The 13196-nt window shown below is 38.3% G+C and overlaps 1 protein-coding gene across 5 annotated transcripts in view; it reads right to left on the bottom strand.

The window, feature by feature from the left end:
• LOC125239061 (la-related protein 1) overlaps positions 1-13196 on the bottom strand; it is a 138227-nt gene that overhangs the window by 26249 nt on the left and 98782 nt on the right. For all 5 annotated transcript variants that reach the window (XM_048146521.1, XM_048146519.1, XM_048146520.1 and 2 more), the window contains 8 exons: positions 12821-12928; positions 11222-11310; positions 10488-10579; positions 9942-10111; positions 9143-9296; positions 3294-3356; positions 2350-2481; positions 1565-1659 (listed from right to left, as the gene is read on the bottom strand). In XM_048146521.1, the coding sequence (XP_048002478.1) occupies positions 1565-1659; positions 2350-2481; positions 3294-3356; positions 9143-9296; positions 9942-10111; positions 10488-10579; positions 11222-11310; positions 12821-12928 (903 nt within the window). The remainder of the gene's footprint in view (positions 1-1564; positions 1660-2349; positions 2482-3293; positions 3357-9142; positions 9297-9941; positions 10112-10487; positions 10580-11221; positions 11311-12820; positions 12929-13196) is intronic.

Genomic DNA, 13196 nt, shown 5'->3' with positions numbered 1-13196 from the left:
AGACAGTACGACGACTAATTTATTGTTAAGCGTCACTGAAAGGGTCTCCACTCAGCTAAATGTCAAGATACCAGTTAAGGATCTCGACGCTGAGGTATAGGTAATTCCACGGAGGTTGAAGTGAATGATAACACACACAGCTAAATGAAGATTAGTACTGATTGCAAAAAAAATGAATGAATGAAATGAGTGAGTGAATGTAAAAAAACGATTAATATATTTTTGAAAAACATTATTATTTATTGATATACTTATCATTAATGGTATTAAAAGCAGTAATGGTATTATCCTGTGAACTTTATAGCTCATATGAAATTTCACTTCCAAATAAGTATTCAGCTATCGATATATTTTATATCGGAAGGATGTCCCTATGTTAATTAACGTTATTGCTACCGCGACTTCTATGCTTGCTAATAAGTAATGAAAAAATAGGTAAACACCATTTTAACAGCTACGATGATAAAATAAGGCAATCTTTTAAAATATCTTCGATTTCTACGATTAATATTACAATCATAATCTGACAATTAATAAATCACATACGAGATATTTTATTTTCTGTTTTGTTTGAAAATTGTTCTATAGACGTAATTCTTAACAAAATAGTAAATAGAAACTTTTTGGTCTTTCTTGCAATTCACTGTTGAATCTGCAGTCGGTACACGGTAAGAACACTAATTTCAAAATATCGTTGTCTTTACATGACAGTGTTATAGTGTGCGTGGCCTCAACTGAGTTGAAACTACCTATATTTGAGGGCTGTGCAAAATTGTATGTAACCTCAACAGTCCGCAATGTAACTAAAATCGCATGCGAGTTCGCACGCCGTCTAAATCAGGCCTTGGAATAGGCGAAGTGCATATTTAAAACACTCGTATTGGGAGGATCGCCATGTGATGTTTATGAGGTGTTGTATAACACAACTAATCTACGCCGTAATACAGTATTATAGTATTATACTAGTAATATAGTATTATACTAGTACGGAGGGTAGCTTGCTTTCGCTATACTTTCTACGTCCATTCATAGAAATAAGTAGTTATATCTATATAAATAGCGATGTAATTATACCAATTTTCATGTCATACGTTATACTTTTATGTAAAAGTAAGCAATAAAGATATTGATTGATTGATTGATTGAATCCATACTAATATTATAAATGCAAAAGTGTGTGTGTCTGTTTGTTTGTCCGTTCTTCACGGCAAAACGGAGAGACGAATTGTCGTGATTTTTAAGTGGAGATCTGGAGATAGTTGAAGGGATGGAGAGTGACATAGGCTACTTTTTGTCGTGCCGTGGGCAAAAGCTAGTACCTCATAAATAAGGCGAAGTCGTTATTTCTAAATGCTAGACTATATATGTAACGGCCCGGCCACGACATTGGTCGACCGACCGACATTGGTGAGCGGCGGGCATTCATTGGAGCGAGACATAAGCGATGGGACTTTTCCTTCGCACGTACGGCTGCCGCTGTCGCGCTTAGACCAATGTGGCCGGGCCGTAAGACCGTGCAAAGCGCGGTTTAAACTACAAATCTTTACAAAAGGTATGTACATACATAACGTCAGTTGCGTGGGGGTCCTTGTTCGCGGCGTAGAAGCGAGCCGTGCGGCGCGGCCTCTTCGCTTTGCTGCCTTGTTCTTGTTGCTCCACCTGTAATAACAATTTTATACATATTAGTAATGAAAAAAATCAAGTGCAAAAAGGATAAGGAATGTTGACGTCGACGTATAAGACGTATAATTACAAAACTCGGAAAATTTGAGTGATGCTACGCAAATTAGTCAAAATTATGACAAATTTGTGGCCGATTTCGAAGGAAAGAACCGACTGATGTTCGCTGTCTCGTTAGGTTGAAGAAATTCCTACGTGCATCACAGACACTTACAGAGGTATAAATAGATTGTCCAACCAACTGGTTGTTGACCAACCAGGTGATTTTAATTTAATTTTCTCTTTTTATCTAAAGTACTGACAGAATACCAGTGATGTGGCTTGCCACATCACAACGCTGAGCCAGCGCCTTTTCTATACCACGACACAAGGCTTGTTTTATTTCTTTTTTCTTTGTTTAGTTTCTAAGCGGTGTTTTTCTTGTTTTTTAAGCCTTGTATGTTGTGTTGTGGATAATAATAAAGTTACATATCTATCTATCTATCCATATGGTCAACAGCGGCAAAGAGACGCTGATAAATGATTATTTTAGGTATGTTAAATTGAAAATGGCCATCTGCTGGTTATAAACGTTGACAAAATAATGAAAGTGAGTGAAGCTTTAGTAGTTTATCAGGATCGTGGTATACACTGCTGGCGCGTGTGTGTGTGTGTATGTATGTACGTTACCATCTGCGGGCGCGGCGGCGGCGGCGGCGGCTGGTCGGGGTTGGAGTGGCGCTCGCTGGGCTGCGTGGCCTCGAACTGCTCGCGCGAGATCAGCGACACCGTGCGGTAGTGCGAGCCCAGGCTGCCGTGAGACTAGAACGACAAAAACAATCCGTATCAAAGACTAGACCAACAAGAATAAAGATTAATCGGAATCCAGGAAATAGCATACAAAAAGGCACGCTGATAAACAGAGCTGTTTCAAAAAGCAATTTTTACGCAACTGCCGCTCTTTGTGTTACTTCAAGAAATAGCAAAGCTTATACAAAGTCCCTTATACCAAAGAGTTACTATCAAAGCAAATACATATATAACTCCGTATAGACAGATAAAGTCTAAGAAAAAACCGTACCTCAGTACAATACAGAAAAAGGTACGGTGGCCTAGATGGCATTACACCTTTGGGGTACGCAGCTAGATGGCGCTAATATTAATATTTGACATTTTAAAACATATCAAGCTAAGAATATGGGCCAAATTGTCAAAACTGAGGTTCAAAAGTTTTAAGCCTGTGTCAAGAGATGGCAGTCTATGCACTGTATTTACACATTTTACTTCGACAGTAACTCTCTATAATACTCGATCCTCTTTGTATCAAAGTAAAATGTGTAATCACAGTGCATAGACTGCCATCACTCGACACAGGCTTAAAACTTTTGAACCACAGTTTAGACAATTTGGCCCATATTTTTAGCTTGATATGTGTTTAAATGTCAGATATTAATATTAGCGCCATCTAGCCGAGCGTCCCCCAAAGGTGTAACACCATCTAGACCTCAGTACCTTTTCCTATATGGTCCTGCAGTACGTTTTTTTCTTAGACGGTAGCTGTCTATACGTATATGTCTTTGCTTATATATACATAAAAAAATACAGGGTAACATAAAGGAAATAAATGTACTTACCGAAGTATAATCCGTGTCGTTCCACAAGTCTTCCTCGTAGCGTCTCAATCCGTCAGTTATGACCTGAAATTAAAATTAAACTTTGAACATTCTTATGACGTATTTTAGTTATTTGTTTTACGAGGGGGCAAAATTGTTATTAAACCGATCGTGCTAAAATTAATACCCGAGCAAGCGAGATACAAAATGTACTGAGGAGACGTTTTTTAAATTACATTCAGGCGGCGTGGCGCTGACGTCCGTTCCGCGTCTCTTGAGTGTGGAAGGGGTTGCAAATAGAAAAAAAAACCAAACGTTTTTTTTTTTTTCAGAATTATGAAAAAAAAACATGAAAAAAAAACCGAGCACCATGGTTTTTTTTCTAAATATGGTTTTTTTTCAGACGAACAAATAATTCGACAATAACGGTTTATCGTGAGTTGTAACGTGTTTCAATAACAATAACGTACATTTTAATTTGATTAACATTCAGTATACAATCGTTTATTGGGGAATCCCCGATGCGGCGTGCAACGTGGAGAGGCGGTGGTGTTGCCAACAGTAAATAGTGATAACTACCAACTACAGATTTCGTAAATGTTACTTTTATAAGACCAGAAATTAAAGTTGTTGATTAAATTCGTTTAATAGTTAACATTAAGTCTAAAAAACCGTATAAAAGTATTAACTGCTTTGCAAATTTTGAGATTTCATACATTATAAAAAAAACATACTCCAGAAAAAAAAAACTGTTTTTTTTTCAAGCCATAAAAAAAAAACCGTTTTTTTGCAACCCTAGGACGGTCCCTTACAATTGCCCCCCAGTCGAGATTTGCCCCTATGTACAGATACGGCCTAAAGACGATGGTCAACTCAGCGAAAAAGTCGCTTGCAGCGAAGTTGAGTACCATCTATGCGTTCTTTGTATAATTATGCTATTATTCCTATACACGAACCTTACTGGTATATTTAGCTGTCACTAGATGGCGTTGGCGTCATTGAATACAGAAAAATACATTTTTGTGTTGATTGCAATCTTTCATTTGCTAATTTCGCTTCCATCCTAATTATTTCGAAGACACTTTAACCGGTTTTTGAAGTATTGAGTTTTTTTCTTAGCCACATTTTTCTTTTCATTTCTATCAGGATCAGTCTGAGAATAAGTTTAAATTGGTGTCACGGAGTGCCATTTCAAGCCAAGACGCTAAAAAACACAAAATCACGTCATTGTCATGGCTGGGATTTGAACCCGGGACTTAGGAGCGCCCGACTCGTTTGCGCCTTGCAGTCTCGCCACTGGGCCATGGCATCATTAACGAAGCCGGCGAAATTTACTACCACTTAAAGATCATTCGATAAACATGCCAATGGAATAAGAACCTTATCCGAATGCAACAACCCCCAAATTGACGCATGCCCCATTACTGTAAATTGGCAATACGTTTAATTTTACCAGTATTCCGTTTAGTATTAAAACGTTAAGAGGGTAGATTAAAATTTTATTCACACCATACAAAATTATTTTTCTATCAGACTTTTTCGTTGTTCGTCCTTCGTTGCCGCTTACGTCCGAATTAATTGCGTTTTGAGTTATATTAGGTTTACTCATATTAACGATGAGTTCTCATTCCAAAATCGACATGATAATGAGATCGCAAATAATTGCCTTGCACAAAGAAGGATTTAATAAATCAGAGATAGCAAGAGAAATGGGTGTAAACGTAAGTAACTTTTTTAATTTTCACTTTTCCTTACAATACATGAGTTATATGGCATTTCTTTGTTTTATACTTTTCTTATTTTTATTATGAAACAGGAAACCTTTTACCTACTTAACATTTTGTGAAATAATAACATATTTCTTTTTATTTTAGACCATTTCCTTTAATTAATGTATAAATGCAAAATTAGTATTCGCCATTTTATATTGTTGTTTTGCTAAAACATTTGAGTTTAGTAAAATCAACTCGAGCTAGACATTATTATGTGATGATAATAAGTATAAATATTGTTACATTGTTTCAGCGTAAAACTGTTAGCCTGTGGGTTGACAGGTATCAAGGGGAAGGATCTCTGTTGCATCGGCCTAAATCAGGTAGACCATGCCTAATAAACACTGAGCAACGTCAGCTAATGGTGCAGGAGTATGAGCAAGATGGCTTCAGGCCCACAAGGCATTACGCAGGATTGTTTGGCACGAGTGCGCGCACTGTTCGGCGTGCGCTTCATAAAGAGGGTCTCCATCATCGCAGACATGCCGTCAAACCTTTGTTGACTGCTGCACATAAAACTGCTAGGTTACAGTTTGCTCGAAAACATCTAGACGACGACTGGACTAACGTTATTTTTACAGGTTAATAATTTACCTACTATTTAGTGTTTTTTATTACGTCTGTGTTTGTTTATTTCTCCATTTTATGGTAAAATCAAATTAAACTGGTAAAGGCTCTTTTAATTCTTCTAATACAGATAGGTAGCAAAATTTCATTTTATCCACAAGAGTGTAAAGTAATTTCATACAATTTTTAACTTGATATCCTAAACTGGCTGGTAGAATTTAACTACCTATGATATTGAATCACAAATATTGAATACTGAAATATTATTATTTCATTTTGTTTCATGTTTTACAGTTAGGATTTTGTTTGGGTCGGTAAAAATTTGTGTGTTTCTTTTGGTTGAAAAGTTTGTTTAACCTTCGTGCGTTGAAACCCTCGCAACGCTCAAGATCCCACTTTTGAACCACACGCTACGCTCGTGGTTCGCGGTTGGAATCTGTCGCTTGTTCGGGTATCAATATTGGCACGTGCGGTTAAACAACAACTTTGCCCCCTTGTAAATCAAATGACTGTTTTACAGATGAGAAGACATTTAAATCGAGCCAACACGGACGGTTGAATTTGTGGCGTCGAAACAATACGCGGTATGATAATGAGCATGTCGTGCCCAATATGGAGTCAGGTCGCATCACCGTGAACATGTGGGGTTGGATGACTGCAGCCGGTCCGGGAGAACTAGTCAGGATACCTAGCCGCGCAAATAGTGACAATTACGTGGACGTGTTGGAAAATACGATGTTACCTACAGTTCGAAACGTGTATCCTGAGACTGAATTGCCGGTATTGTCGTTTGTGCAAGATAATTGCCCGATACATTGTTCGCGTACTGTAAAGGAGTGGTTTGGTCAACACAAAAATGACATCAAGGACATTCCCTGGCCTGCAAGGTCACCCGATTTAAACCCAATAGAAAATTTATGGGGTGTCATTGTCCAACGATGGGACAATCAAAACGAAAGAACACCGGCAGCATTGGAAGCACATTGTTTAAAAATTTGGGACAATATTCGCGGTACCGATTTGTGTCAAAACCTAGTTACGTCAATGAGATCCCGTTTACAGGCAGTTATTAATAACGAGGGAGGTTACACAAAGTATTAGTGTATCATCTTATAAGTAGTGTTTAGTGAATTCCGTGTTAAGTAATCAATAACAATTAAAAAAAAAAATTGTGGATAATAATGTAATTAAAGTGTCATTTTATCAAAATCTTAACTAAGTAATAAGTATGTCACGACAGTAGAATTCAAATTTATACAGTGTGGAAAAACTACCCAGTTTTGTTCGTTTTCTAAAATAAAATAATATTTTTATTAGGTAAACTGAGTTTATCTACTTATATGAGCGCATTCCATCCAAGGCCACTCTGTATAAATTGTTATCTACGCTACAGCATAGTTTTTTTTTTATTTCTCTATTTAACCTGCAGTGAAGTTATGTCGTTATGATATAGATAAGCAAATACTTTACTTAATCAGGTCAGTAATATAACACTTTCGAGGTTTCAGCTGGCAAATACGTAAGATATATAGAAGATCGGATTCTCGATTTATCATATAATTATAACTTGTTTTAATTTCAAAGCATTTTTTTGTATTTTTCAATAATACAAATAATCTTTTTTTTTTACATCACCATCAACTCTGTTTGTTCCCTGCTATAAGGGAGAAAGTCACAATTTTCTAATGTGGCTTTCCATAGAGAAGGGTCCATATTATGCTTCATGTGCAGTAAGGTCTGAATTTCTGTTAAAATTTTAGATGAAAAGGACCTTATTACATTTACATCACCAAGTCTATTTAGGCGCGGAATTCCATTTTTTTCCTTGTGTAAGTGTTTTTCTAAGTTTAAAAATAATTTTGATACACAATAATTTGTTTAGTTCTGTTGACGTCAACAGTGCACATGGTAGTAAATATATTTTCACCTTGGGCTTTTGAATCTTTCACTACGCTCAGGCAAATACCTTCGTAGTAAATATTTAAAATTGCTTCTTTTATTAATCAATATTCTGTTATAATACTTTGTTACGTAGCAGTCCGATCTTCTATTTTAATACCTATTATTTTTATTGTGGTGAAGCTTCAATCCTTTTCCGTTTTGCGGAAATGCTACTTAAGCTTTAATCTCAATAAAATGTTAGGTGCTTGCCATTTTGAAGAACTAAATAACAGCCCTATTATAGATAGTTGATGGCATAATTTTGCTAATCAAATAAACTGATTTCTTCAATTGATTGTCAGCATGTGTAATACACAGAGACTAGCAAGGTAAACATACTATATTGTTAAGTTAGATTCCTTCTGTCGGTTTAAAAATATTCAACTAGTAAAATATTTATAGATGTAATGTAATAATATAAATATGCCATTAAGTATAATTAAAATGACTTCTAAATAAAGGATTAATAATAATAAGATTAATAAGAGGTTTAATGTTTATGAATTCCTAAGGAGAATCCAAAATACGAGTACACCCAATAAGTAAGTATTTAATAACCGTGAAAGTGATTTTATTTACCTAATTCTTGGTTATTTTTATCACTAGTATCGTATAATGAATTAATGATAAACAGTGTTGACATGGCTAATAATCGAAACACGATTACGACAAAAAATTTAACTATTATTTATAAATGTAAAAGCAAAATACCTATTTGATATAATAGGTAATAGTAAGAACGGTAATAGTCACATTTCGGCGCATTTAATGGTCTAATGCTAAAACTCGAAGTATTTAAGAAACCCATTGTGCCCGTTATCGGCTATTGATAAGGCACTTTTCTAACTTAATAATACGATACTACTCTCCTGGCCGATTTCGACCACGGCGACTGTTTCAATCACCACCACCTCAACCATCCATCCGACCATCTATTTCGTTGGTGCGAACCCACAAATACCCGTGCACATGACGGGCAGCAAATAATATGTATTGTATAACTTAGTAAATTATCATTGTTTCCAACCGGCACAACGAACTTTGCTTGACCAGTTTTACCGCTGCAATTATCAATATTATCATGCATTTTTTACTAAAGGTTAGGTTAGGTAATTGTGAAGAATATTTTTATCAGTGTGATGTTTGTTTCGAGAATTTAGTGATGCCGATAATTGGTATAAATGGCTTAAGTCTCAATGAGTCAATGGCACTTAAGACTATTATAAGTGAGCAAGTGGTCACATACCCACTAAGTCATAAAAGTTGCTACACTGGTTGATAAGTACTACGTAAGACCACAGATTATAACAGCTCTTGCTATAAGATATTACAGATGACTTCTAATGGTATATAACTATTATTATTTGGGTAAATAATATTACGTTATATGTACTCCATTTATATTATTATTCAGAAACGAAAATTTGATTTTTAATTCGTTAAATAAGTCCGTTTGGCCAGCAACGCCATCTAGGTAAATATTTGAACACCTTATTCAATCCGACCGCAGGCACGTGCATGCGATAATCGACCTGGTGGTTTCCATGCTGCTATGGTCGCGAGTGTACCTTATAGATATTTGTACAGTACCTGTTCGAGATCTTGCGAGATCTTGGTGCGCGTGTTCCAGTCGCCCTGGCGGTCATGGCCGTCGTGCTTGACCGCCCGACCGCCGGTCTGCGTCACGATCAGGAGTCGACCGACGTCGCGGTCGGACAGCTCGAAGTCAGACTCCGAATCCGACCTGGATGGATACAAATAAAACTCGTTATTAAAACTGACACTAACAAGTTGGATTTTAGAACTATTTATTATTTTGACGACCGGTCTGGCGCAGTCGGTAGTGATTTTATTTGGGTGATGAGCACAGATATTTGTTCCTGAGTCATAGATGTTTTCTATGTATATATATATTATAGTATTTATATATAGCCACAAGCGCCGCTGTCCCTAGATCTGAGACGCTGCTTAAATCATCTGTAAAGATGTACAAGGCCTGATGAATGAATATTATATATATCGTTGTCTGAGTACCCACAACACAAGCCTTCTTGAGCTTACCGTGGGCCTCAGTCAATCTGTGTAAAACTGTCCTATAATATTTATGTATTTATTTATTTAATGAAAGTGTCTTGCAGAGTTTTGAATGATTCACTGTTATTTTCATTAGACTTGTATTGACCGGGACATAGACCGTGATTACCTTTTTGATTTTTGTGTTAATCAATTAGTGTGAATGCGACCAGAACGCTTGGAGTCTGGCAAACATTACATTAGAGGATAGAGGAAACAAAAGTAGCATTTAGTACTATAGTGAAGGTGTAGCATCTCGGCAGCAACAGTACAAGGACGCTTCTGCGGGGGCTCGTCGTCTAGAGACAGTACTGACCAGGCGTCTCCGTCGGTGAAGGTGTTGTGCCTGGGCGGAGGCAGGTCGAGCTCCTCGTCGAGCTGGAAGTGCAGCTCCTCGCGCTGAGGAGCCTCGTCGGGCGGCGCGGGCGCGGGCGCGGGGGCGGGCGCGGAGCGCTCGCGGCTGCCCGCCTTCGTCCTCCGCTTCACCTGGTATAATAAACAGAATCAGAATCAGTCATTTATTCGCTAAAACATGGTACAAAAGACCATGCATATTCAATTTATAAGTGCTACACGTTTTGTCACAAAGAAATGCAAATATTTATAAATGTTGTATGCATCGCATGCATACTTATATTACTTATCAGCCACTTTATTAAATTATTATTATATGTACATCATTAAGATACTCTTTACTACTATAGTATGCCTTAGCCGCTAAAAAGTTATACAGTGTAGATTTAAATTCTTTTATATTTTCAAGTCGTAAGATGCTTAATGGTAATTTATAGTAAGTCCATTTATAATAATAAAATAATAAAAAACAAATGCCAAGGTGCTAAGATAATAGTATTGACAATACCTCAGTCCATACGTCAGGGCCGCTTCTCTCGGAGCTAGGGCTGCCGGCTCCGGAGGTCTGTCTAGAGCCGTCCTGCTTCTCGGCGGGTTCTTCTGTTGATAAACATTTAACATTAATAAGAATATTCAATGAGTAAATTAACTAAATTGATACATTTGAAAAATGGAATTTACTGCCTTTAGTGAGCCTTCGAGTCCCAGCGACATATGATGACAGTGTTATAGAAGACTTGCTTTAATAATGTTTATTTATATTTATAACTTTCGGGACTTATGTGCGAAATGTCATTTGATATTTTGCCAGTCGCTTTTCGGTGAAGGAAATACATCGTGAGGAAACCGGACTAATCCCAATAAGTTGGGTTGGAAGGTCAGATGGCAGTCGCTTTCGTAAAACTAGTGCCTACACGAAATCTTGGGATTATTTGTCCAAGTGGACCCCAGACCGCCGTGGCAAATGCCGGAACAACGCAACCTCCTTGCTGATCTGACAATGATGATTTTTAACTCACAGTATTGTAACGGTCTGCCAACTGTGCCACGAAGACCTACATGTCCCACATACTCATAAGATGTTGTATGTCGTCACTACTTTTAAAAAAACTTGTATCTTCGTCTGTCAATGAAAAGAAAATTGTAGTAAGTATGTATGGAATACATATAGACTTACTGCGTTTTAACTTTGAGGAGCAGCGTGAGATACGAGATTTTTTGAAAGTAGCGACGTTGTATTACCTGTCTTGCGCTGTGGCACGAACTCGGCCACATCGGGGTTGAGGTGATCGTGCGCCGGCGGGGAGCCCGCGCCGCGGGTCCGGAACATCCTGCACATACAAAAATGTAAAAAAACTTTATTAAAACTATCTCAGAAGACAGCGAGAGGCACCGCATGATTAAAACTGTCAGGACAGCAGTGTAGGAGGCCATGACATGGGAAAAGGGTTGTGAAAAAGACTAAATTTATTACTTAAAAAAACCCTTTTAGGCAGCGTCCCCACTTAGGCCGTTTTCACATTATCCGATCCGATATCGCATGTCGGAAGGATTTCAATGGAAAAAAATCCAAGATGGCGTCTGTAGTGTATGGGATGTCGGTCCGACATTCGATATCGGATCGGATAATGTGAAAACGCACTTAGGCGTCGCGTGGTTCGCCACGCCGCCTGAATGTAATTCAAAAAAACCGGCCAAGTGCGAGTCGGGCTCGCGCACAAAGGGTTCCGTAGCAGCAAACCAAAATTACAGTTAAATCAACCTATCTCAAAAACTATAAGAGATACTTTGATCAAACCAAAAATCGTTGAAAGAGTTAATTAGCATGCATCACCTCTATTTTTTTTAGAATTTTATACCCCGTAGTTATAAAAATAGAGGGGGGGGACATACTTTTTACGACTTTGAGAGCTGATATCTCAAAAACCGTTCACTTTAAGAAAAATGTTTTTTAGAAAACTTTATATCATTTTAAAAGACCTTTCCATTGATACCCCACACGGGTATGTACATCGAAAAAAAAATTTTCATCCCTCAGTTACATGTATGGGGGCCCCACCCCAATTCTTTTTTTTTACTATTTAGTGTCATAATTTTGTAGCGGTTCATACAACACATATTCCCATCAAATTTCATCACTGTAGTACTTATAGTTTCCGAGTAAATCGGCTGTGACAGACGGACAGACGGACAGACGGACATGACGAAACTATAAGGGTTCCGTTTTTGCCATTTTGGCTACGGAACCCTAAAAACGTCTCCTCAGTACATTTTGTATAGGAAGGACGTAAGACGCGCGCCACGCCGCCGCTTTTTGAATTACATTCAGGCGGCGTGGCGGAGACGTCCGTTGCGCGCCGCAAGACATGCGTTTTATGAGTGTGGATGGTCACTAAGATTTATGACCTAGCCACAAAATTAAAATTTTGAAAAACCCCCGACCACAACACAGTGGACCGATTTTCATGAAACATGGCTAAGAACACTCCCGACTAACTCAGCTTTTAAACAAAAATAACTAAATCTAAATAGGTTCATCCGGGAGCTACGATGCCACAGATAAACACAGACACAGACAGACAGACAGTTTTCTTAATTTAGAGGTAAATTACATGTCCGTATTTGGGTCACGGGTCATTTGATATTTGCCAGTCACTTTTCGGTGAAGGAAAACATCGTGAGAAAACCGGACGAATTCCAATAAGGCCTAGTTACCCTTCGGGTCGGAAGGTCAGACGGCAGTCGCTTTCGTAAAACTAGTGAATCAGTTGTCAGAGCGGAGCGGAGGCTCCCACGAGCCGTGGCGGGGCGGGGTGAGCAAGGAGGACGACAGTGCGGTACCTGGGCAGCGGCGGCGGCGGCACGGCGCGCAGCAGGCTGGACACGGGCGCCACCAGCGGCCCGCCCATCGTGGCCAGCGGGAAGATGCCCACCATCTGCTTCTTGCGCCTGCGATACCCAAAATAGTTAAATATATATATACTTTCTATTTGTAGAGATTTACAATGTTCACGATCATTCCAAATTTCAAGTTGATAGCATTAGTGGTTCTCGAGATATTTAGGAATGTGACAGACGGACAGAGTCGCACCATGAGGGTTTCTGTTGTACCTTTTTGGTACGGAACCCTAATAATATGTCAATTATGAGAGACATACGTAATCCCACGGTATCTTGTATTTACGAAACCATACATTCATTCTTTGGATCCGTTTCA

This window comes from Leguminivora glycinivorella, chromosome 25 (genome assembly GCF_023078275.1).
Source record: "Leguminivora glycinivorella isolate SPB_JAAS2020 chromosome 25, LegGlyc_1.1, whole genome shotgun sequence".
Lineage (NCBI taxonomy): Eukaryota > Metazoa > Arthropoda > Insecta > Lepidoptera > Tortricidae > Leguminivora > Leguminivora glycinivorella.
The sequence above is the reverse complement of the archived record's forward strand: the minus strand, read 5'-3'. Positions and strand labels throughout refer to the sequence as shown.